The sequence below is a fragment of the Camelina sativa genome, chromosome 6 (assembly GCF_000633955.1).
Source record: "Camelina sativa cultivar DH55 chromosome 6, Cs, whole genome shotgun sequence".
Taxonomy (NCBI): domain Eukaryota; kingdom Viridiplantae; phylum Streptophyta; class Magnoliopsida; order Brassicales; family Brassicaceae; genus Camelina; species Camelina sativa.
In genome coordinates this window covers 15,024,347-15,047,605 of record NC_025690.1, presented here as the reverse complement: position 1 = coordinate 15,047,605, position 23,259 = coordinate 15,024,347, and the positions used below count along the sequence as shown (strand labels likewise).

At 38.3% G+C, this 23,259-nt stretch overlaps 7 protein-coding genes across 12 annotated transcripts; 4 read left to right on the top strand and 3 right to left on the bottom strand.

The window, feature by feature from the left end:
• Positions 9-763, top strand: LOC104699082 (agamous-like MADS-box protein AGL103). The gene has a single exon (XM_010414432.2). The coding sequence runs from the start codon at positions 9-11 to the stop codon at positions 753-755; it is 747 nt and encodes a 248-aa protein (XP_010412734.1). The 3' UTR covers positions 756-763.
• Positions 2,226-5,673, top strand: LOC104791469 (phosphoglucan phosphatase DSP4, chloroplastic). 2 transcript variants are annotated; one of them, XM_019226921.1, is made up of 13 exons: positions 2,226-2,345; positions 2,446-2,569; positions 2,662-2,803; positions 2,962-3,038; positions 3,138-3,214; positions 3,331-3,411; positions 4,016-4,148; positions 4,397-4,456; positions 4,556-4,612; positions 4,743-4,838; positions 5,087-5,146; positions 5,231-5,338; positions 5,421-5,673. In XM_019226921.1, exons 1-13 carry the CDS (start codon positions 2,320-2,322, stop codon positions 5,544-5,546), a joined length of 1,167 nt encoding a protein of 388 aa, XP_019082466.1. In that variant the 5' UTR covers positions 2,226-2,319; the 3' UTR covers positions 5,547-5,673. The 2 variants fall into 2 exon arrangements, with proteins under 2 accessions (XP_019082466.1, XP_010515672.1); XM_010517370.2 differs by having other exon boundaries at positions 2,227-2,345; positions 2,698-2,803.
• Positions 5,894-8,675, top strand: LOC104791468. Of its 4 annotated transcripts, none has more exons than XM_010517369.2 (5): positions 5,894-6,020; positions 6,334-6,497; positions 6,588-7,692; positions 8,099-8,268; positions 8,393-8,675. In XM_010517369.2, the coding sequence occupies exons 2-5, from the start codon at positions 6,364-6,366 to the stop codon at positions 8,484-8,486; spliced, it is 1,503 nt and encodes a 500-aa protein (XP_010515671.1). In that variant the 5' UTR covers positions 5,894-6,020; positions 6,334-6,363; the 3' UTR covers positions 8,487-8,675. The 4 variants fall into 4 exon arrangements, with proteins under 4 accessions (XP_010515671.1, XP_010515670.1, XP_010515669.1 ...); XM_010517368.2 differs by having other exon boundaries at positions 5,900-6,020; positions 6,320-6,497; XM_010517367.2 differs by having other exon boundaries at positions 5,900-6,024.
• LOC104791466 (3-ketoacyl-CoA synthase 15-like) lies at positions 8,796-10,542 on the top strand. Its single transcript, XM_010517362.2, has 3 exons — positions 8,796-9,309; positions 9,389-9,973; positions 10,067-10,542. The coding sequence occupies exons 1-3, from the start codon at positions 8,998-9,000 to the stop codon at positions 10,526-10,528; spliced, it is 1,359 nt and encodes a 452-aa protein (XP_010515664.1). The 5' UTR covers positions 8,796-8,997; the 3' UTR covers positions 10,529-10,542.
• On the bottom strand, positions 10,777-12,316 carry LOC104791467. Its single transcript, XM_010517364.2, has 5 exons — positions 11,747-12,316; positions 11,564-11,663; positions 11,296-11,475; positions 11,085-11,202; positions 10,777-10,996 (listed from the first exon to the last, which is right to left on the bottom strand). The coding sequence occupies exons 1-5, from the start codon at positions 11,919-11,921 to the stop codon at positions 10,922-10,924; spliced, it is 648 nt and encodes a 215-aa protein (XP_010515666.1). The 5' UTR covers positions 11,922-12,316; the 3' UTR covers positions 10,777-10,921.
• Positions 12,402-13,720, bottom strand: LOC104791464 (30S ribosomal protein 2, chloroplastic). The gene is made up of 4 exons (XM_010517361.2): positions 13,310-13,720; positions 13,113-13,214; positions 12,717-13,019; positions 12,402-12,634 (listed from the first exon to the last, which is right to left on the bottom strand). Exons 1-4 carry the CDS (start codon positions 13,625-13,627, stop codon positions 12,596-12,598), a joined length of 762 nt encoding a protein of 253 aa, XP_010515663.1. The 5' UTR covers positions 13,628-13,720; the 3' UTR covers positions 12,402-12,595.
• LOC104791463 (clustered mitochondria protein) lies at positions 14,053-22,669 on the bottom strand. Of its 2 annotated transcripts, XM_010517360.2 has the most exons (28): positions 22,538-22,669; positions 22,033-22,329; positions 21,886-21,947; positions 21,517-21,706; positions 21,288-21,428; positions 21,034-21,190; positions 20,757-20,950; positions 20,547-20,648; positions 19,900-20,035; positions 19,677-19,805; positions 19,134-19,449; positions 18,937-19,041; positions 18,559-18,786; positions 18,338-18,487; positions 17,746-17,880; positions 17,493-17,663; positions 17,327-17,413; positions 17,107-17,241; positions 16,827-16,964; positions 16,646-16,714; positions 16,378-16,536; positions 16,060-16,116; positions 15,940-15,980; positions 15,725-15,844; positions 15,319-15,628; positions 15,135-15,242; positions 14,955-15,026; positions 14,405-14,809 (listed from the first exon to the last, which is right to left on the bottom strand). In XM_010517360.2, exons 2-28 carry the CDS (start codon positions 22,322-22,324, stop codon positions 14,405-14,407), a joined length of 4,209 nt encoding a protein of 1,402 aa, XP_010515662.1. In that variant the 5' UTR covers positions 22,325-22,329; positions 22,538-22,669. The 2 variants fall into 2 exon arrangements, with proteins under 2 accessions (XP_019082457.1, XP_010515662.1); XM_019226912.1 differs by lacking the exon at positions 22,538-22,669 and having other exon boundaries at positions 14,053-14,809; positions 22,033-22,324.

Here is a 23,259-nt window from a genome sequence, read left to right as displayed (position 1 = left end):
TCGAAAAGATGACGAAAACAACGAAACCTAATGCTGCTTATTCTTCTTCTTCTCATCAGAGCCTAAGCTTAATGAAAAGACAAGCGACTGTGTTTAAGAAAGCTCGCGAGCTTTCTGTGCTCTGTGCGATCGAAGTTTGCGTGATCTGTTACGGAGCCGATGGAACGCTTAAGACATATTCAGAAGAGAGGGAGAAGGTCGAAGCCATCGCTCGAAGGTACGCTGCATTGAGCGAGACGAAACGACGCAAAAGAAGCGTTGATCTTCACGAGTTTCTCGCAAAATCCAACAAGAAGAAACTGGTGAGACCGAGACGTGTATCCAAGTTTCCAGTTTGGGACCCTAGGTTTGATAATTACTCTGGTGCGCAAGTCACGGGACTGGTTCAGTCCTTGGAGCGTAACCTAACCAGATTACAAGATAGGTTTCGCGCAGTTGAGGAACAGAGGAAGATGAATCAAGGACCGAGTGCGAGTAGTAGCACTACTACGAATACGATCAATCAATATCTGCTTCCACAACAACAACAACCAAACCAGTTTTCCATGTTTCTGTTTAACCATGAGAATGGGAATGTCTCGCAAATCCCATTAGGTTTGATGAACCAAGGGCAATCTCTGATGGCTCCGATTCCGCCTGAACTACTAATGATTCACCTGAATGCTGATGTGGGAAACTACAACTTGGGGTCACTTGGGGTACAAGGAGCTTTTGGTCCTCCACTTTATGATCTCTCACAGCCTCTCTTTTCTTGATTTGATTAGTGCAAATTATCTAGTGATTTTTTTGGATTATGTCTCTCTAGTCTAGTGTGTAATATGTTTTTTTTGAAATATGTCTGTCTGTCTGTCTAGTGTGTAATAGATTTGGTGACTTGCTGCAATACTCTCTCTACTGCTGTCATCTATACTTGTAAAGCCTTAAGTGGCTATTTTTAATCAATCGATTTAATCTAATCTCGAGCTAATTCATCTTGTTTCTAGTTACCTGCAACTATGAGTCCTTTGAATCATCACTAGTCGTTTTGAAATATATAACAAGGTTGGTTGTTCCAAACAAGGTAAGTGATGATGAATGAGGTCGTGTCTCTAACCGATTGGAAGTGGGCTGTGTCTTTGATCTGCAGTCACTGATGGTTCAAACCTTCACGTGTTACTTGAACCTTCACGTGTTGAAGATGTTGGGGCTGGAGAATCAAGTTTTGTGTTACGGTTTGTCAAAGATCAGTTAGGTGAATTATTCACCAGGTTTATGGTAGTTTCTCCAATGGTCTTACCTGCCTTGTTTGTTGTTTGTTCACATTCTTTGTATACTTCTTTGACTTTTATAAATATATATATATTTTTGTTTCAGGAATCAACCATAGGTGCAGATTTTTTTCTCACAAACACTTTCTAACATTATATACGCTTCATCCCCAGGGATAATGGTAAAGCCCTTGAGACACATCACTAAAGCATTAGTAAAATAATGAAGTTAAGAAGAATACATCACATCACTTAATTTACCACACACGTCTCTGTGTAAGCTCTTTTATCTACCTCAAGTTGAATTGTGATCTTATTATTAAATCTTTCCTCGGTCGCATTATTATTCTGATTTCACCTGACAATAACAATCTTTTGATTCTAAAGTTAAAATTCGTTTTGCTGTTTTGGCGTTTTGAACAGTCTTTGATGTCATTACTCATTATCGATTGACTTTACTGTTGCAAATTACTTCTGAGTTCTTCTTATTGCAAAAAAAGAAAGTTCAAAGATATTTTTGTAAGTGATGACGTCATGGGATTGGTCTCATTTATTTTATTATTTTTTTTTTTTGTCGACCTTGAAATTTCCAAGTCGTCCCTGCCATGGTCTCATTTAACTCTTGGAAAATATATAAAAAACGAACCTCTTACTTTTCATATTAAGAAAAGAAACTTCCAACAAAAATAATTTGCAAAAATAACCTACTTTAAAATTAACGGTGCTCAATTAAGAACAGACCCTAAAAGCCAGTTCTGAATCTAGAAACAAAGCTTATGTGTTAAGAGGGTGTTTTTGGATTAAAAAGAAGTTTGAGGTTATTTATATAAATAATATTTCCACTTTACGTAAGAACCAAAAGTGATTGCATTCCCGGTGCGGACCGTGGGGTCCCCAATGGGATCGTCGTGACCGTCGGAGTCACACTCACCAAACACATTTTTGGACCTTTAATTAATTGAAAATTATTTTTATCACCAAAGATCTTTTCTTTTATCATCATAGACTCAAAAAGAGTGTAGTAGCTTCGTCTGCTTCTTCTCAGATTTTTTTCCTTACACTCTCTCAAAAGATGAATTGCCTTCAGAATCTTCCCAGGTATCTTCTTGCTTTTCACAAAAGTAGCAATCTTTTTTTGAAAATGTTGTTGATTTGATTCGATTTTGAATTTTGTGTGTTTGATCGTTACTTATTTCAGATGTTCTGTCTCACCTCTGCTGGGATTTGGGTGCAATCAAAGAGATCTTTCTCCGTCTTCTTTGAAGATGATGGTACCATTTCCGACCAAAGCCAATGATCCTAAATCTCGGCTCTTTTTACAGGTTTTTCAATGATCCATATTCCTGGCTGTTTTCACAAGTTAATCAGTACTTTTGAGAATGTTGTATAAGTAGATTCCTTTTTCTAAATCAAGAAAATGTTGAAACTTGTGAAAATGCTTGGACTGAAGGCGGTATCAGAGTCAAAATCCAGCTCAGAGATGAGTGGTGTTTCAAAGGAGGAGGAAGAGAAATCTGATGAATATAGCCAAGACATGACTCAAGCTATGGGTGCTGGTAAGTCAAGTTTACCTGTATATGTTTTAAACCATTCAAACTCTATTGATGTCTACCAGTTGTTGCCTGATATTGGAATATTAATTTGGTTCATTAGATTTTGTTTTCTACTCCTATTGATTTGTGCACTGATTGGTTCACATGTGTTTTCATTTCAGTTTTAACTTACAGGCATGAGCTTGGAATGAACTACAATTTCATTCGTCCAGATTTAATTGTTGGATCGTGCTTACAGGTCTTTTTTATAGTCAAATGATGATTTCTTTTTTTTTTTATGGAAGTGTGTTACTTTATTGGTGTTCTTACTGTCTGCTCTGCTCTTCTTAATTGCTAGACCCCTGAAGATGTTGACAAGCTTCGTAAAATTGGGGTCAAAACCATATTTTGCTTGCAACAAGATCCAGACTTGGAGTATCCTTCCAAAGCCCTCTTTTTCTGTTCATGTTTATGTTTTCTTCAGTTTCCTTCGGTTTGGGTGAGAAAGAATGATCTGCAGTGAAAAAAAATACCTTGACCAATACTTCCAGATATTTTGGCGTAGACATAAGCAGCATTCAAGCATATGCTAAGAAATATAGTGACATTGAGCATATTCGCTGTGAAATCAGGTAAGGCCTTGGTAAACCAATGAGACATCTTTTTGATGATCTAGCTGTGAATTTTTGATATATTGGTATTAGCGGACGCTAATGAATTGAGGGAGAGATCATGAGTTGATTTTTAGTTTCCTTAAGACCTTTCTTATTGCTTCTACTTCATGAAAAGCCTATGAGGTAGGGTGTTTTTTTTTCTTCAAAATTATCTTTTAGGCAAGGGGACAAAAGTTCACTGTTGGAGGGTAGTTTCAGTATCCTTTTAGGAAAGCTATCTTTAAATTCCTATTGTTTTGTCAGTAAAGTATTATACTTTCTTTTTCTCTTTGGGCTCTTTACTTTTATCACTTTTCGTAGGCAAAATGAGAGCCAGTACACTTTTGTTTGTCCACCTATGTCTATTTGCGAACTATAATAAAGTAATGTGGAAGTTACTCATCATCTTAATCTCACTAATTCTTTTTACTCCTAAAGACTTGGAAGTTGGAACCACCATTATCCCTTTTCATCATATATGATATATATGAGACTGTTCAGGAGCGCATGCGTAAAAAAATTCACCATGAAGGCACTCACTCACAACGTATGGCTTGAAACATTGTAGTCTTTGATGTAACAGAGACTTTGATGCATTTGATTTGAGAATGCGTCTTCCTGCCGTGGTTAGTATACTATACAAAGCTGTTAAGCGAAATGGAGGAGTTACATATGTGCACTGCACCGCTGGAATGGGAAGGGCTCCTGCAGTTGCGGTATGTTTCAGAAACTTTGTTACTGTGCTATTCTCTTTCTCACCCTTTTGTTTCTGTAGCACATCCTTCACTGTGATTATTCCATGAGCGTAAATGTATTGCTTTTCAGTATTGAAATTGAAACAATGTTTCAGTTCTTGGAAGACTGTTGCAAACAGTAGTTGTCTTATTTTTATGTGTTTTTTTTGGTTGACTAATGAAGGAATGAACAAGTGTTGCCTTTATGCTTATATTAATTTCAATTTCAGTTGACATACATGTTTTGGGTGCAAGGCTATAAACTTATGGAAGCTCATAAATTACTCATGGTAAGATACTAATGTACTTGTGGTTTCTATTTTCTCCACATGATTTTCTTGATACCTATATAAACTTATAAAGTAACCCAACATGTTAATTTATTGCAGAGCAAAAGGTCGTGCTTTCCGAAGCTGGATGCTATCAGAAATGCAACAATTGATATTGTGAGTCATCGTTTAACTTTCACAATGCTTGCTATGTTAAGTTTATCACTTCCATTGATTAGCGTTAGTTACAACAATTTTTGTTTAGTTCCTTGATTCCTGATTATTGTTTCATATATGAACACAAAAGCTCACAGGACTCAAGAGGAAGACTGTTACTCTGACACTGAAAGATAAGGGGTTCTCCTTGGTAGAAATTTCTGGCCTTGACATTGGATGGGGACAGGTGAATATATTTCTTCTCTTTTTTTTTTAATTAAATAATATATTATGATGCCTTGCTCTTATACTATGGTGTCACATATAAGCTTCAAAACTAGGATACACATTTCTCATTGCTACTGAAAAGAAATGCTTCTCTGATAAAAGAATTGGAAGAGATAAGGGTTGCATATCAGAGAAGCATTTGGGATTAAAAATATGTACAATGCAGATATTTTGTTCTAATTTTCACCATTTTTTCCCTTGATGTAGAGGCTACCTCTAACACTGGACAAAGGAACAGGATTCTGGACCCTAAAGAGAGAACTGCCTGTGAGTTTTCGTAATGAACTGGAAATCTTAGTGTCTGATTTTGTTATCATTTTCTGACTAGGGGGCCACAATTTTGAAACGCAGGAAGGACAGTTTGAATATAAATACATTATAGATGGTGAGTGGACACACAATGAGGCTGAACCGTTTATAGGACCTAACAAAGACGGCCATACCAACAATTACGCAAAAGTAAAATGTCTCTGTCTCTTGAAACATAGATTTAATGAATGAGTTACTAATGCTGTGATGTTGTTGTGTACTAATGAAACAGGTAGTGGATGATCCAACAAGTGTGGATGGTGCAACTCGGGAGAGACTATCGTGCGAAGACCCTGAGCTGTTTGAGGAAGAACGGTCAAAACTAATCCAGTTCTTGGAGACTTGTTCTGAGGCTTGAGAGTTAAAGAGCATCCGACTAGACTATGTGAATGTACAACTTACTAGTAACACACACAATAAAATGCTTCGTGTAACATACAGTAATGTTTTAAGCAGCAAAAAAAAGCATGAAGTTAGTTGAATTATGTTCAAGTATAATATATACATAGAGTTCATCACCATGTGAAGAAGATTTGTGAGGGTCGAAATTGATTACTGGGTAGAAAGTAGTCAAAGTGAAATCAGTGAGGGTCTACATTGATTAAAATAAAGTATTTGGGGTCAAATTGAAAATTAAATAAAGAAGTAAGGAAAAAGAAGATGACGATTTTGCCACAAAAGTTAAAATAAATTACCCAAAACTCCCGCTTGCGCCTCCCAACAACACACACTCGCACACAGTGGTGTTCTGTTGTCTGTGTGTACTGGGGCGTAGGGTTTTAGTCCATTTGCAAAGATGAGTCGTGAATTCTAATCTCTCTCTCTCGCGGTGGTAGGTAAACCCTCGTCGTCTTCGTCTTCTTCTTCTTCTTCTTCATTTCTTATCTCTTCGTCTTTATCGATGGAGTTTTTGCTTTTCAATGATTCAGTTGGGAATTGTCCTCTCTCTTTAATGTGTTAAGAATTCTGATTGAGAGTCTTCGTTGTGCTATCTGCTGTTACAAAATGATGAAGTAAACGGATCTGTCTTAAGGATTTTGTTTATTTGGTTAGACTTGTACTGTGTGGATTTTGTTTATTTGGTTAGACTTGTACTGTGTGGGTTCTTGTCTGATTCTGATTTCACTGTAGTTCATCTGCAACAGGATATATATAAAAAAGGATAAAGAGAGAACATGCAATCTATCAAGACTAGTTACGTTGGGCAAGTATTTGCTCTAGCTAAGCCTCACGATTCTGGAGGCAAGAGGACTCGTAATCGGATTCCCAAAGAGGAGAGAAAAACACTGGTGGAGTCTTTTATTAAGAAGTATGAACCTAACTCTCTTCCTCTAACTAAAATTTTGATTTTTTTGCCTTTTTTAATAATAGCTTTTTGTAATTGGTGTTTTGTTTTCAGGCATCAGAAACTAAACAATGGGACTTTTCCTTCACTTAGCCTCACTCACAAGGAGGTGGGTGGGTCTTTCTACACTATCAGGGAGATTGTCAGAGAGATTATCCAAGAGAATAGAGTTCTTGGTTCTGGTGACTTGGTTCTTGAGGGAAATGGCTCCTCTGACCGTTTGCAAGATCAGGGTCTTTCAAGTTCAATCATGATGGATCCTGTGCCCCCTTTATTTTTGTCCCCAAACGGATTCCATTCTGCATCAGATCAAAGTTATGATTTTTCTTCCGAGGCTGAGGAGATGAAGTCACCTGAAATTGGTAGCCAGGCTGCTCCAGAAGACAGAGGATCTGATTGCAGGGAAGTGAACGGAAAGAAAATTTTGGAAGAAGACATAGGGCTCGTAAACCAGTCAATGGACTCCACTGACATATCCATGACTCAGCTTGCAGCATCTAGCAGTGAAGAAACTGATATCAAGCGTGCTGCAGAGCTACAAGATATAATGGATACAGTGCAGGATAAAGGACTCGATGTGGACAACAAAGACGAAGAAATTGAGGAACTACCTTCCATTGAATCAGACGGCACAGAACTTAACAACGAAGAAAGAGTGAATGATGCTGAAGCAGCAATGACCGAAACTGTGAACATAACGGTGAACACATTAGGCACAATTGATAAGCCAGCAGAAACAGTTGGTGAAACTGAAACATTTCCAGTAAGATCTGTAACTTCAACGATGGACTCACCGGATGCACAACTTAGTGAGTTGGTCAAACTTTGTGAGGGTGAGAAAGGAACTAAGACAGAGGTGGAAGCTGATAGCAGCAAAACAAATCATGTTGAACTTGGGGAGATTTCTTCATCCACTTCTCCTTTACTTGAAGAAAAGAAGACTGAGGTCATTGTTGAGAAAAGGCCAAATCATATTTCAGTCCCTGTGGAAAAGAAAAATGGAGAGAAAATTGTTAATCCTGCTTCAGTAGATGTTGAATGTGCTGACACCGAAGGAACAGTGGTTGTGAATCCTGTGATTGGCAACATCCATGAGACTAAGGAATTTAGTAATGGGTCATTGAAAACTGAGCAGACAATGACAACGTCTGGCACTGAGGTAAGCTTCACCAAGTATATTTATGTTTTTACATTCTATTGCATACTGAAACAAAACAGTCTTTATGGATTTGGTGTCCAGGCAAAAAAATTGTTTGTGTTCAGCAGGTTGTCCTAATTTAGTTATGTTGGCTGCAGGATTTCTTAGTTAGCATCTACTAATTCCTTATTTTAGTTTAGGATAAGTATTTCATGATCCTGGCAGAAGAACATTAGTGATGACATAACCTCTTGAATGTTTTTAGATGTTTTGGTAGTCAATTTTTATGCTCTAACTGTGAGATTAAGGTCTGTATATATATGAGAAGCTGTTATTTGTACTGTTCTTAATAACTGAGTTTAACTACTTGGTACATGAAATATCCACACAAGGATGATAACTTTGTAACCTTTTAATTTTGTAATAGTCGGGAAATCATAAGCACGACAGAGCAAAAATGGAAACTATGAGTAGCTATACCGGGAATGAAGTGGCAAGTGTAGAGAAGAAGGCAGCCATGGAAAAAGTTAAAGTCGATGCTTCAGATAGTTCCAGCTCTCAAAAAGAAAACAATGCAACATTGAACAGAATTAAACCGTGAGTAAACACGCTCTGAATTCTCAATCTTGTTTTGGGGTTGTTGGTTTATTGTGTTTGGCTCTCCAGAGGGTTTCACATGCCTTACCTTCCGTTCTTCTTCTTTTTTTTCTTTTTTTTGCAGTGAATCGTGGAAAGGGGAAAGACGAGAAACAAATCCGCTTTTGGCAGTTCTCAAATCTTTCTTGACAGCCTTTGTGAAATTTTGGTCCGAGTAATAATATTGCAGAGATCTGTTACATTAGCTTTTAGTAGTTTTCATTAGTGAGAGTTAAGGTTAAAATAAAATATGGTTTAAAATGTCATGTACAATTTTTGTGATGAGTGCTTCGGTTATATGTAATGGGTTGAATCTTCTATTCAAATATAGTCTAATGAGAGAGGAAACATCAAAATTCTGAGGATAATCCTTTTAGAACATTTCAACACACTAGCGTATCTAAACATCATGGATTCCAATTCTTAGAACCAGCAAAATCTCGAAGTATTTGATTATCTTGTTTGTTGTATTAGATTTGCCTGGAGAATGTGAGCTTACATCTCATTGGTTCATTGTTAACTACATGAACCGAGCTTTGGTTTAGTTACACCACACCAACTGAATGATGCAGCAAAACCCGCCACTTCAACGGTAACATGCACCAAAGAAGCCATCTTTCTGTTACAATGACTCATATTTTTATTTGATTATTTAAACAAAGAGCACAAGGTTTTGATGCTTATAGTGAAATGGAAAAAGAGGCAACAAAGATGGTGAATGGTGGAGTTAAGTCAAAGTCACGCAAGGGCCTTCCTGATTTCCTTGGATATGTGAATTTGAGATACGTCAAGCTTGGTTACATTTACCTTCTCTCTCTCTCCCGTTCCTTTTGTTACTTCATTCCTCCTTTTCTTCTTCTCTTTATCTTCGTTTCTAGATTTCTCCCAATCTTGGCTTTTCCTTTATCCATCTTATTGCTCCTCCTCATCTATCATTTTCTTACTCCTTCCTCTGTTTTCCTTCTCGATTTCTCATGTTACCGCCCACCCGATCATCTCAAGGTCATGTCTCTTCCCTCTCCATCTTTCTTGACTCTCTTTCTCCTTCTCATTGTTGTGTTTGTGGGTGAAAATTGTACAGATCACAAAAAGCGACTTCATCGAGATGGCAATAAAGTCTGGTAACTTCAACGAGACTGCCATCGAGCTTCAAAGAAAAGTGCTGCAGCAATCAGGCATAGGAGAGGAGAGCTACATGCCAAGAGTGGTGTTCAAGCCTAGTCACAAGGTCAATCTTCGTGATGGTCGTGAAGAAGCAGCAATGGTGATCTTTGGAGCAATCGATGAACTTCTTGCAGCGACAAAAATCAACGTGAAGCACATCAAGATCCTGGTTCTAAACTGCGGAGTCCTCAACACCACGCCTTCTCTATCAGCCATGGTTATTAACCATTATAAACTGAGGCATAACACAGAGAGCTACAATCTTGGTGGTATGGGGTGTAGCGCCGGAATCATAGCTATTGATTTAGCCAAAGATCTTTTGAATGCTCATCAAGGCTCTTATGCTTTGGTGGTGAGCACTGAGATAGTGAGCTTCACTTGGTACTCAGGCAATGATGTCGCATTAATTCCACCAAATTGTTTCTTCCGAATGGGAGCAGCTGCAGTTATGCTCTCTAGTCGGCGTATCGATAGATGGCGATCCAAATACCAACTTATGCAGGTGATAATAACAAACAAAGTAACAGTTTGGAATTCTCTTGCTCTGTTGCTTGGTTTGACTAATGATGACACTGTAATTGATGAAACATAACAGTTAGTAAGAACCCATAAAGGCAATGAGGACAGAAGTTACAAGAGCATGGAGTTGAGAGAAGACCGAGATGGGAAACAAGGACTGTATATATCTAGAGATATAATCGAAGTTGGTCGCCAAGCACTCAAAGCAAACATTGCAACACTTGGTCGCCTTGAGCCTTCTTTTGAGCATATATGTCTACTGTCATCGAGTAAGAAAGTGCTTGATGAGATTCAAAAGGATCTCAAGTTGACGGACGAGAATATGGAGGCATCTAGACGGACACTGGAACGTTTCGGGAATACATCAAGCAGCAGTATATGGTACGAGCTGGCTTACTTGGAACACAAAGAGAAGATCAAAAGAGGTGATAGGGTTTGGCAGATCGGTTTCGGGTCAGGGTTTAAATGCAATAGTGTTGTATGGAAAGCCCTTAGAAACATTAACTCTCCAAGGCACAATAATCCATGGAATCTCTAAGGATTCGTCTATACCCCAACTTAAACGTTAACTACAGTGTATGATACCATTAATAAAAGGAAACAGAGTCACTTGGTAAATATGCACACTCAATTTATATAAATAATGTGATTGCATTTGAACATCTCTGCGATGCTAGGATCTTACATAAGGCAAACATCCAATAAAGAGATGCAATCCACTCTTGCGTTGTTCATCTCATCAGCTAAAAACTAAGCATAGCTACATGGTATTGAGAATTGTACACAAGGATGAAACTTAACCACCTTTTATATATTGTGTAAACAGTAAAGTAGTTGTAAGAATGATACACTGTAGTAGCAGAAGCTGCAAGCCTAGAGGAGAAAAGCAACCATGAAAAAATGGTATACTAGAAGCTTCGGATGCTTGCTACTACACATAGATGCTACTATCTGGAGCCACTACACCCTCAAGTTTCCATCCGCCAGTCCCCGAGAGTGCAAAAGCCTGTGATGGGCAAAAGAAAGTTTGGTGACTCCAGAACAAAGAAAAAGCAAGCTCATGAATATCTGAAAAAGGGATGGAATCTACAAACTTCATCCCAGGAGTCACCAAAAGCCTGAAGCAAAGCAGCATTGCATGTTTTCAACTTAACAGAAGCTCCAGAGAGCATAGAGGCTGCTTCTTCCCAACCTTTATTATGCCCCATACACCTGTGTAGCAATTGGGTGAAGAATTGATAAGACAGCACAAAGAAGATGAAGCAAATAAAGAGTGACAGAGAGAAACTAATAATTAAAACTAACATGACAGTAGTAATGTCAGGTGTTGAATATTTGGAGATAATCTGATGAAGATGCTCGGCTGTTTGGCCGTCCATAGCAGCAATGGAGTAAAAGCTCGGAATGAAATGTACATTTGCCTCCATAAACTCATCCACTTGCGCTTGCATTGACTTCAGTGTCTCCCGAGTTCGAGTGGCGTCGCTGTGAAATGAAACATTTTACCACAATTTCTCAATCACAGAAACGAAAAAAGCAATTTGAGGAACTTAGGGTATTGGAATTAAAAAACCTTGAGAGAATGAGTTGGGGAAGCCAGCCAAGTGAGGAGAGGATTTGAGCAACCTTGGCAGCATCAACTTGTCCGGCTTTACTTAGAGGACGATCATGGTCTATCCTTGACACACATAGAGAGACATAAAGGTTTGGTTTTTTTAATCAATTTTGAGGATAAAGAAGAGAAAGAGAAGATTACCTCTGAGGGAAACATCATCCCAGGAACTGTGAGCATGACGGAGAAGGATAAGACGGCGAGAGATTGGTGTAGCAGCAAAGTCAGTGGTCGCACGAGGTGGAGCAGTTGAGCAAGGATTAGAGCTCCGATTTGGGATGGAGATGAAGGAAGGAGGAAGACTCTGTAAACTAAGCATCTCCTGGCTCCGCTTTTACCTGATTCTATTAAGTGAAAAGACTGGTACTTTATTGCGTAATGATAAAACACAAAAGCAAATTATGAAGATAAGGTCGATTGATAAAAAGGTAGAAGAAGAAGGACCCAGAAAGAGAAAAAAAGATTTGAACTTTGAGATTTCTGAGAATTCGTTAGTTGAGATTCTGATCAGTTTTGCCTACGAAATCTCCGATGAGATTCGACTGTGTCTCGAAGCTCTGGTCTTCCCTGACCGTCGGTATAAGTTATCAACTAACTTAAGCCAAAGGTATAATAAATCTATAACCCCAAACGTGATTTTTATGAGCAAGCTTCACTCTCACTTCCAACTTCCAAGTACGGACTTGATCATGTTTGTCTAACATCAATTTACATATTGTCTAGACAGGATCGATCAGAACATGAATGTTCCATTGCATTTCTCTTGAGTTTGTTTTAACCTACTATGCGTATCATTGAGTTCCATCAACATCTTTTCAACTTTAGAATGAATACAAGATATTTCCTTGGTTATCATCATTGAGTGTCAACATACTTTTTTAAACTTAGAAAGAATACAAGATGATGATACTATGCTCTAATGATTTGCATAACAAACTCCTCAAAAACGATTCTTTTCACGCTCTTATGATGTCAAAGGCTCGTCTTACACTACTACGCCTTATTCACCCGAATCTTCTGTCCTTCCAGCAACTGCAGTTTAAAATCTCAGCGTGAGAAAAGGTTTGATTCTGCACACTCTATATTTGTAAGTGAAGAAGTATGAAACACTTACAGAGTTGTTAAGAGCCAAAATGGCAGCTTCCACATCTTCTTCTGAAGAGAACGTAACAAATCCAAACCCGGTAGATTTCGAAGTTCCAGGTACTCTTGAGACCTTGGCACTTACTACTTTCCCTTTCTCAGAAAACAAATTCTCAAGCATCTCTTTTGTAACAGTCTTTGCTAGATTTCCAACATACACTTTGTAAGGGCTATCTACAAATGCGGAATCTTCTGACTGAAGCAATGATAAATCAGGAGACGATGCTATAGGTTTCTCTGTAATGTTAACCTTTATCTCACGCCCTTCAACGGTCTGAGGTAATATACAAAACATACGCTCTGTCATCTCTTACAACTTAAAACGAACAATACGAAGCAATTAGGGAGTTAAGAAAATAGCTCTTACATTGCCATTCAATTTCTCAACCACAGCATTGGCATCTTCAACTGATTTCATTGTAGCAAACCCAAATCGGCGGCTTCGTCCTGAATACTTATCATACATCACCTGATTAAAAAACCAACCCCAAAACATGACCTCAAATCACTATTCTTGATGCGGGCTAAGTAACTAAAGAAGGAGATGTAATTAAGAATAAAAACCTGAACTTTTTCAACAGCACCGTGTTCTTCAACAAGTTTGGTGAGCTGCTCGTTGTTCACGGTCCTGGGTATGTTACCGATGTAGACACGCCTGGCGGCTTCTGAATTAGGGTCCAAAGTGGCGGCTTTTTCTTCTGTCTCCATTACTGCATAAGGAATGAACCTTGTTCTAGAGCTCCGGGAGATGGTTCCGGCGAGAGAAGAAAAGGATTTTGAGGAGAATACATTGACCCGTGTTAGCGAAGGGGTGAAGGATTCGGACTGGAATGAGAACACTGTAGGTTTGATTGAAACAACATTTGTTAGAAAAGTCGCCATTGTCGGAGGGAGTGAAAGTGTTGATAAGGAAGAAGAAGAAGAAGGAGTTGTGGTATCATTAAGTGTCTCTCTCTACATTATCCATTAGCCGTCTCTCTCTCCTAACCTCTTTGAACAATTGGGCCTTAAAAAAGCCTTAACTTTGGGCCTAGAAATCTTCTAGAGGGGGAAAGCTGTGACAGGACCAGAGTGACCGACTCTCTTTGAGCCTCGCTCGACTCGTCCCGGCTTTGACGCTTGGTCGGTTGGTCCTACTTTGAGCCTGTCTGCTGTTTGGGGTAGACCCGGGTTGTGGAAGACTTAAGTTTGAGTAGGGTTGATCGCTTTTGGTTTAATGGTGGGTGAGATTTTAAAGTACTCACACCATCTAGAACAAAACAAGCCAACCCCTAAAACAAAACAAGATACTTTTATTATGTAAACTATTAAGCATCCAAAGTGATGCTGAAAAGACAGTTACATTTATAACTGTAAGATTGTGAGCTTATTCTAGTACACAGGGCTAGTAGTAGTAACTAGAAAAATCAATGACGTTTTTGCGGAATAAAATTACATCCGTAGAAAAGTGTGGGGAAAAAGAGAGAAAAACAAAAAAAAAACCAGACATACCTGGATGGAGGCCTTTACCCAAACCAAATCATTGAGAAACATAATGGGAAGAAAACAAAGCTTTTAAGGTACAAAAGTGTTGTCATGTAATGAAATCAGCAAGTGGTTTATCGACTTCCAGCGACAAAAAACCAAACTTCACTACTTAGAATCCTGCACTTTCCTTTCTTATTTTTTGGATTTTTGCTTCTTCCTATCCAAAGATGCTAAACCGGCACCTAATCCTGCAGGAGCCAGGTTCTCTGTTTTCCCATTTTCAGAGGTTTCTTTCTTCTCTTGTACCTTTGCCTCCCCGTTTTCTCCACCTTTCTCAGAAGAATCTGTGGTGGCGGTATTGATCATGTTTTGGAGTTGAGAGAGCGGTGGCATGGGTTGAACTGGAACACCACCATGTGGGCGAACCAGTAGCCCCTTCGCAGCTGCTTTCTTCCTAACTTCAGCTGCAGCCCGAGCTGCTCTTTCATCAAATCCTCTGCCCCGAGGTTGAGTCTCCCCAAGGACAGCCGAGTTCAGTGCATTAGACCTCCCAGTAGCTGCTGCGTTTTGGAACGCATGTATCAGGTCTGGATGTGCCTATTGCATACCAATCAGGAATATGATTTCATTAGTATTTCGGTGAAGAGCCTAATTATGTATATGTTCCAACTCTATAGCATCATTAATAAAGGAGTTTTTGATTTTCAGTAAAATACGCCAATATCTAAAGCCGCGAGTATACCTTTAGGAGATCAATAGCCTTTTGTGTGTTTGCTGCATTGGCTGCCTGTCCTTTCTGCTTTTGTGCAGTCATCTGGCACAAAAAAACAACCAGAAAATTTGAGATATACAACCAATATATCTCATAAAAGAACAACCATAAATAAAAGAGGTTCTCCTAGTCATTATCATTGCATCAAACCTGAAGCTCGCGCATCTTAAACGTCTTCATCCAGTTTAGAGAGTCTCGTGTCCTAGAATCATCGTCTCCCAATTGTTTGACAAGTATGTCATAGGTTTTCTTCTCATGCTGACAAAGAAAGAAAAATTAAATCAGAAGGTGAGACAGGTAGAGGGTCTAGAAGCCTTTAGAAAATTCTTAGTACCTGGTGTGAGAGCTTGAATGCGCCCATACAGTTGAATGCAATGGCAAGAGCGTGATAGCATACTGCAGTCTGAATGTGTTCAGCACCAAGAAGTCTCTCATTTTTCTTCAAAGCCTCTTGAAGATAACGTAGAGCAGTGTCCATTTTGCCCATGTCTTGATACATCATGGCAACATTTATAAATGTAGCTGCAACATCTGGATGATCAGGGCCAGATGAAAGGCCAAGTAGAAGCAAGGCCCGACCCATGTTCTGTAGAGCAAGTTCTGTCTGATTCAGTCCATGGTAGAAAAGAGCCATATTGCCATAGCTGCAGTATTAAACATTTAAGTCAACGGCTGAAAGTACAATAATTTCAAACTCAGGTCGAGAGAGAATATAAACACAAATGAAACATAGTTGATACCTGTGAGCAGTGTCAGGATGGTCCAACCCAAGGCATCGCTCATTTATAATGAGCTCCTTGTGTTGCTGCATTATTGCCCCAGCCATATCTCCTGCATGGTACAAAACCATGGCCAGGTACCTGAAAAGCGAAAGAAGACAAAAATCTTAAGGCAAATAAAACGGAAGTCCATAGATATTTTTCCAGTATAAAACAAAAATCAGCCAGAAACATACCTGCAGCAGTTTGCAACTTCCCTGTGCATAGGACCAGTCACCTGAATCAGAAAAAATAACATGAGCACCTTTGGTGATATATTATTTTGACAGTATAAGATGCATATACAGACTACTTACCTGTTGAAGTATCGAAAATGCCTCTGAAAAGTATGTGTAGGATTCACTAAGCATGCCCTACAAAAGTTTTAATCATTTTGGTAAATACAAGACAATGAGTTTTCGCCATGATGCAACTGACGCAAACAAAAACAAGAAGCTTATGGAAGAGTTGAATGTCAACCCAAATCAATATAAAATTCTCTCGAACTTATCCAATACAAACATATTGTCAAGAATTAGCAAGCAGAAGTATCACTGCTATCAGGATATAAGAGCATAGACGAGCACAACAATGTAAACACAGACGGAATAGCTAATGTGAAATAACAAAGGTACCTCAGCCAGTTGGACCTTCCCCATCTCAACAAGATCTTTAGCCTCAGAGCATACAGGCACAGAGTGCTTGATTACTGGCCGAATATCCAATATATCGGATGTCTCAAAAGGCGATGTTGCACTAAAATCGTATTTGTGAGCAGCAATACTGATACCAACCTATTAACAGAAGAATGGAGAGATTAATAACAATAACGAACTGGCTAATCAGGGGTTCCCTCATAAATAAATTATGAAGCAACGAGAAAAGTGTATCTACTTAATATACCTTTTGGCAGAGGTTACGAAGAACTGATACTTTTTTAGCTGTAGTTCTTGACAGCTCGGGCAGCTCAAACTGAAAATAGACTCACATCAATTACAGATGCTTAGGTAACCCAGAAGGTAACAACACTTCCATAGACAATGAATTAAATGATCTTAAACTTGATAATGACTCTTTGGCTTACCTCATATTTGGCTTTGGCAAATTCCTGAATGTCAGACCACAGAATGTTGGAATCAACCATCATATACGATGAGAAATTTTTCTTTGCAGAAGCTTTTCCTTTCCCTCTTCCTTGAGCCTTCTTGGTGACGGATTGATCCTGTCAAAATTCAAGGGTCAGGAAAAATAAACAGGATTTGGTTCATGAGAAACTTTTATCGATGGATGCAAAGATTAGTATCCTACTTCAAGATGAACAAACATAGAACTATAATAAACAAATTATGATAGCACACAAGAACCTTCTTTTGATTTTTGGCATGCGAGCTATTGGCGCTAGCTTTTCCACCAGCAGCTTGATAGCTTCCGAAGAAACAATTTAGGAAATGAGCTACTGCTGATCCAATATCGTGGTCCTCTATATCTCTTAAAATGTCCTGCACAATGATGTAAAAACTACTATAAGCTTGTCCACAAATACCCCAAATCTTATAGTATGATTTTTACAACATTCAGAATTACCTTCAAAATATGCTTTGCTGATCTCACGGTAATCTCATTAAGACATAGATCCCACAAATGAGACAAATGCTTCACCCCATTAGCAACCTGGTTGTGCAGTGCTTCAATTAATATAGCCAAACATGGAGATAGCTACCAAAATCATAATGACAGGTGACGAACTTACTCTTCCAATGTACCGAACATTAACACCATGAGCATGGAGTGCTTCTGTCAAAGTTTGACCATCCATTGGAGAAACTTCGAGAGTGCAAAGATCTTCTATAAATTTTGGAAGGACCACATCCACAAGGTATGAACTAACTTTCTTCACATTTTCTTCATCAGCAGCTATCTCCTGTTTAACCCAAAAAAGAGTCCAATCATGTAAATAAATTGTAAATATCTGAAAAAAATAACTTATAAGCAATATAGCCTACCTCTTGATTGCCACCTAGTGTGAAGTCAGTGAAGACATTGGGGTTAAATGCAATTTCATCACATGATTTGGCACTTTCAGAAGACTGGGCTGCAGAATCTTCGGTGGTGGTATTTTCCTTTTCAGAAATAGTTTTCTGTAATGAACTCGCAGATATCAGCAATGACAGTTTCAACTCAGATACAACTGTTCTCAGACATTTCTATCCAACAGTAGAAAGCAAGGATGGGAAAGCATCTCAAAGCAAAAACAAAAGAGAATTCAACAACCCATTCCAATTGTATAATTCAGTCTAATATAAGTTAAAATGTTATTTCTATCATTGTTACAGGGTTCAATCCTATTTCGTATTTTGTCTATCTGCCTTTTCACTTGAAAACATTCTACGTCGATACAAGTCGAAGTGAGACACAGCATCCCCATAAACTAGTAGCAGTCAGTGCACACAATAAACAGAGTATATCAAGCAGATGTAAAATGCAAAATATCAGCATAGCATACAAACAGCCACTCAAAATAGAGACATCAATTAGTACGAAATAAGCTAAAGCTTAATGCACATATCTATCAGGATCAAGAAGTGAAACATATACCTGATCAGAAGTTGAAGCCCCATTTTCCTCTTCATCTTTCAATGCATCACCAACTTTAGAAGTATCAGCAGTAACATTAGAAGAATCGGAAACGATATCAGTCCCTTCGTCAGTCTTGGTTTTACATTTTGATTTTTCCAGTGATTCCGCCTTCATGAAGAAAATACATGTTAACAGAAAAGTCAAGTGTATACTCTCTCTAAGGAATAAAGAATTTGTACCTGGCAAAATGATGTGATCAGTTCTGGTCTTAGGACACAAAAGCGTGACTCTGGACCCGTATAATTGGCATCACGAGGCGTCACTCTCATCAAGTCCAAGAGATAATGCCTGTTATCACTCCCAACAATCCCCTTGCACTCTACTGGTGCAGCCAACTTGAAGACATTTTCGGATGCATCAATGACGGAATGTTCCTTAATGTGAAGAAGTTTTGCAGCCTCTAGCACCTGAAGAAGGGATTAATCACGATTAAAGAGTTCAGCTAGGAATAAAGCAGTGTTATAATAATACACAGATATTTATCACTAATATGTAGTTCTAGAGTTTTCACATTCAGCCTACATTATCCAACAACAAGACAGACTATATCAATTTACCTTAGCATGAAAATCTTCATTCCAGCATATTTTCTTGCCATTGTCGACTGAACCATACAAAAGCGCATCTGATTTATCCCCTTGAAGAATTCCCGGTAGCACACTCTAAAACATTTTTTTACACATTAAAATGCACACAAGCAAGACACATACAATCTCAAGAATAAGGACTTGGCAGTTCAAGTATTAGAACAAACCTGAGCAACAACCCTATGACCTCTGTAATCAATAATGGCCATTGCCAGATTATATAGCCCTGGGACATCTGCTTCTTGATATAACTTTGTGCCTTTCAAGTCATTGTTTGCAGAAGCGTATGTTGCCTGCTCATTTTCAACAAGTGGCGCCTCATTGCAGCTGTTAGGCTCTTCATTATCGCAGGTTCCTTCCGCGCATGAAACCTTTTCAGATGAGGACACCTTCTCAGTCACTTGATTAGATGCACGTTTCTTGGATAGCTGTTCAACATCGGCATCAACAGCAAAACTGAAAAATATATTGTTGTGCACATACCTACAACAGTATAACAATAACAAGTTTTTCAGATATACAAAAACTCATGCATAAACGCAAATCTGTAAAAGGAAAATATTAGATGCTCTATCATTTCTCCACTTTTATAAAAACAAAGGGAATTACTCAACTGCCAAAAGTTTCACGCAAGACAAAAGCTAGAATTAATAAAACATATGTGTTGCCTATGGAGAATCAAATATAAAGGCCAAACAATTCACACTGACATGTGCAGACATTCTGGATCAGTTGGGTTTATAGGTGGTATGCATCGGCTGATTACACCAATAGCTCCGTTAAGCGCTGCATCGACAAAGTCAGAAGACACTTTGTAAAGTGCCCTGTCACGTAAGATCCTGCAAAAAAAGGAAATGTTTAATAAAGGAATAGAATCCCACAAGAATAACTTTATGCTACCAAAAAATCAATGTAGTCAAATATCACATGTACCTCTCCTGAGGAGAAGTGTGAGGGAACTCTCTGCATGATTGCAATTCTTCATTCCAATCTCTTTGCATACCAATCAGCTCACTACCATAGGAAATGGTCAATGCTTCTTCGGCTCTAGCTGCATCGCGCTTGTGATCTGAGTCCAGATACAAGAGTCCTTGCTCAGATATAACAGAAATAAATCTTATACAAGTGTATCTTTTGTAGAAATGGGGAGCCAAGGCCAAATAGTTTCGAATTTCCTAGTTTATCAATCACATATAACAAAAATTATCTTCTCATACATCAATAGTTATAGCAGAAGTACATGTTCAACATATAAACCAGAAAATTAGTACGCTGTCGATAAACAAGCAACACAATTGACCACATATTACCTCTAAATTAATTTATAAAAATTTGTCAAACGAAAAAACACCAGAATGATATTATCTAAGGTAGTGCAAGATACGTCTTGGGACTTAAGAGTCACAAAAGGAACTTCTAAAATATATCACATATAATGCAATCAAGATCAAGGCAATCTTTTACCCCACTACTATGGCTTCCATGTGAATATTTTAGAAACATTATTATCACTGCTTAAAACAGGATCACACATAGTAACAGCCTCTGAAAAAACAAATGATCTACTAAATCAAACTCACCGGGAACAGGATACGTTCTTAGCCATGAGTGTGGTGGCAAAAGCGATTGGACATTTTCAAACGGATGTGCAGAGGCTTTCTTTTCCATGACTTCACGGAAAGCTTAAAAATTAAAAGAAAAATAGAAGCTAATCAACAGACTAAAAGCCTATCACATCATAAAGAGTAACTAATAGACTTAAGAAGAATGGTGTCTATACTGTTTCCCACCTTTTTTAAACTTAGAGCTAAGTTTTTGCAATAGTCCAATCAGTGTCGCAGCTTCTAATCCAGATTTGCTTGGCCTTGGATCGAGAATATTCCCTGAGCTAGAATTAACATAAAATGTTTTTGTTGTGCCCGTAATGCAGTACTTGTTACCTTCCAATGACACGACATCCAGGTATATTAAATCTCCTACAAGCCTGAATCAAATAAATTCATAAGAAACAGCACAAAATGGTAAATTTATGGCTTTACGAAATTCTAAAAATAGGTTGTTCTATACCTTCTGTGGCTGGGAGGAGGATTGAATGATGAGAATACAATGTTTTCCACGCATTTGATATCTTCTGATGCAGAATTGATCAACTTCCTGAGAGAGCCAGGCACATCTTCCATAAAACCCAAACATTCAAGTTCTGGAACGTCAGACTTTGGTTTATCTGTTTCAAAATAGAGGCCATAAAGAAATCGTTCGAGATCACATGAAAAGATTAGTAAAGCAAAACACCATCAGGAAAAAAGATTCAGATTCAAAACCTCCAGGATTCTGAACTTTGTTCAGTGCTGCGTCATACTGCAAGGCAAGTGTTGTTGATAGGGAAGAGTGAAGTGTTGAAAGAGACAAAAGATCTCTGGCTCGGTGAACATGAGCCCTGATAGATCTATCGTCATACAATGCTGTCCAAAGAAACAAAGCAAGTCAACTTTCAGTTTTAAGTCTCAAAAAAAAAACAAAAAGACGAAGAAAAGGACAAACTTAGCATACCTGCAACCATCTCTAAAGAGCAACCACCAGTGGTAATGTCAGCTACTTCGGAAATCTCATTGTAGTCTTCCAAATTGTGAGTCTCTCCATCTTTATTGCGGAGTAACAACTCATAACAAGTGACGTAGCACGTTTCTGGAGCATCAAGAAGGAATTGCCTTATATCCATCACTGAGTCTCCAGGATTCAACTGTAAACAGATCCATTGGAGAGATTCAATAATAATTCACACCAATATAAGAAAAAAAAAAACAGTTGGAAAGGGTAATGCTTTACAAGTATTAAAGCCCTGGAGAAACTGAAACACTAATTGACTGGCCAATAGTATATAAGCGAGAAAGAAAAAACAAAAAAAAAAGTCGAACTCACTTGAAGCTCCATTTTACCCGCACTTTGTGTTTTGACAGACACAGGATAAAGACGGAGCTCACCTGTAAAAGCCAAAGCATATTACACATCAAATTGGAGAGATATAATATAGATTAGGTGCTTCTCAGAAAACGCATTAGAACTAACCTTGCTTGGGTTGGGCATCGTTATTTGCTACTTGTGATTCGCTTTCGTCAGCCTTAGGAAGCGGAGGAGGAACTTCATTGGCTTCAGGCACGACAGAGTCAACAGCAGCAGCATTGAGGGTGCCATTATCGGGAGCAGGAACTGTAGCTGTAGCAGGAGCAGGAACAGAAACAGGAGCAGGAGCAGTAACAGGGGCAGTGACAGGAACATCGGATTTAACATCAGTTGAAGTGGTGGCAGAGCTCTGAGCAGCCGCTCTCTTGGCCTTCGATTTGTTCGACTTCCCAGCCATTTCAACTAATGGAGTAAAGAATCAGAAACGATTTCAAAAAAAAGTGATTGAATTGGAGAAATAAGAATCATTAGACGGAAACAGAGTAAAAGAAGCCAATACAATCCAAAAGGGGGAAAAAAAGTCACAGATACGTAGTGAGATGGAGAAAGACCAATTCGCAAAATACTAAAAGTAGAGGGTAGTGTAGAAGATCTAAAAGGGGAATTTTACCTGGAGGGGGTCAAGAGAAATGGAGCGACGGCGGAGAGAAAGCGGCGGAGTAGTAAACAGATGAGGTTTAAGGAGGGTTGAAGTGAAAGAGGCGGCTGATGATGTTCTTCTTTCTTTTCTTTGTGTTAGAGCTGCTAGTAGTTTAGTAAGAGAGAGACCAATCCTTAGATTTATTTTCTAATGGGCTTTGTTTGGGCCATTTCAAGAGCTGGAAATAAAGATACCTGTAATTTATTTGCAAATCATTGAATTTATTTATTTTTCGTCAAAAAAAAAAAACATTATTTAAGCAAGTTTAGAATACATTCATTATACACCACATTAGATCACAATTAATCAATGCCGGCTAATCCAATCCATCATCATTTAGTAATTTAGTATCGATCTAATTGCTTCAGATTCCTTTTGGATTGTGGCGAAGTAACTAATAATAAGAATCCTCATCATTCTACTTGACAACTATGGTTTTGTGGTGTGTGCCATTTCAATAAAGATAGCCTGTTCAGTTCCACTTTACAACTACGGGGTTTTGTGGTGTCATTACCGCTTTTTATTAAAGCTTTTAGAAGTCTTTTTTTCTATATATTGATAGTTTGATACCAAAGAAGTATCTTTTTTTGTTTAGCAAAAAGTAATATTTGGTTTATAATGGAGTATATGTACAACAATTCCATAATCAGTACTATAATAGCATATGGGATTTTTATTAATAATGTCATTTT

Coding starts and splice junctions, on each gene's coding strand:
- LOC104699082 (XM_010414432.2), top strand. CDS start 9: ATGACGAAAACAACGAAACCTAATGCTGCTTATTCTTCTTCTTCTCAT.
- LOC104791469 (XM_019226921.1), top strand. CDS start 2,320: ATGAATTGCCTTCAGAATCTTCCCAG. Junction 4,839..5,086: donor TTGACATTGGATGGGGACAG/GTGAATATATTT, acceptor CCCTTGATGTAG/AGGCTACCTCTAACACTGGA. Junction 5,339..5,420: donor ATACCAACAATTACGCAAAA/GTAAAATGTCTC, acceptor CTAATGAAACAG/GTAGTGGATGATCCAACAAG.
- LOC104791468 (XM_010517369.2), top strand. CDS start 6,364: ATGCAATCTATCAAGACTAGTTACGTTGGGCAAGTATTTGCTCTAGCT. Junction 6,498..6,587: donor GTGGAGTCTTTTATTAAGAA/GTATGAACCTAA, acceptor TTTTGTTTTCAG/GCATCAGAAACTAAACAATG. Junction 7,693..8,098: donor TGACAACGTCTGGCACTGAG/GTAAGCTTCACC, acceptor ATTTTGTAATAG/TCGGGAAATCATAAGCACGA.
- LOC104791466 (XM_010517362.2), top strand. CDS start 8,998: ATGGAAAAAGAGGCAACAAAGATGGTGAATGGTGGAGTTAAGTCAAAG. Junction 9,310..9,388: donor GCCCACCCGATCATCTCAAG/GTCATGTCTCTT, acceptor AAAATTGTACAG/ATCACAAAAAGCGACTTCAT. Junction 9,974..10,066: donor CCAAATACCAACTTATGCAG/GTGATAATAACA, acceptor GAAACATAACAG/TTAGTAAGAACCCATAAAGG.
- LOC104791467 (XM_010517364.2), bottom strand. CDS start 11,921: ATGCTTAGTTTACAGAGTCTTCCTCCTTCCTTCATCTCCATCCCAAAT. Junction 11,203..11,295: donor CCTGACATTACTACTGTCAT/GTTAGTTTTAAT, acceptor ATTGCTACACAG/GTGTATGGGGCATAATAAAG. Junction 10,997..11,084: donor TTGGTGACTCCTGGGATGAA/GTTTGTAGATTC, acceptor TGCCCATCACAG/GCTTTTGCACTCTCGGGGAC.
- LOC104791464 (XM_010517361.2), bottom strand. CDS start 13,627: ATGGCGACTTTTCTAACAAATGTTGTTTCAATCAAACCTACAGTGTTC. Junction 13,020..13,112: donor TTGAGAAATTGAATGGCAAT/GTAAGAGCTATT, acceptor ATATTACCTCAG/ACCGTTGAAGGGCGTGAGAT. Junction 12,635..12,716: donor TTTTGGCTCTTAACAACTCT/GTAAGTGTTTCA, acceptor TTTAAACTGCAG/TTGCTGGAAGGACAGAAGAT.
- LOC104791463 (XM_010517360.2), bottom strand. CDS start 22,324: ATGGCTGGGAAGTCGAACAAATCGAAGGCCAAGAGAGCGGCTGCTCAG. Junction 21,948..22,032: donor CGATGCCCAACCCAAGCAAG/GTTAGTTCTAAT, acceptor TGGCTTTTACAG/GTGAGCTCCGTCTTTATCCT. Junction 21,707..21,885: donor CGGGTAAAATGGAGCTTCAA/GTGAGTTCGACT, acceptor ATCTGTTTACAG/TTGAATCCTGGAGACTCAGT.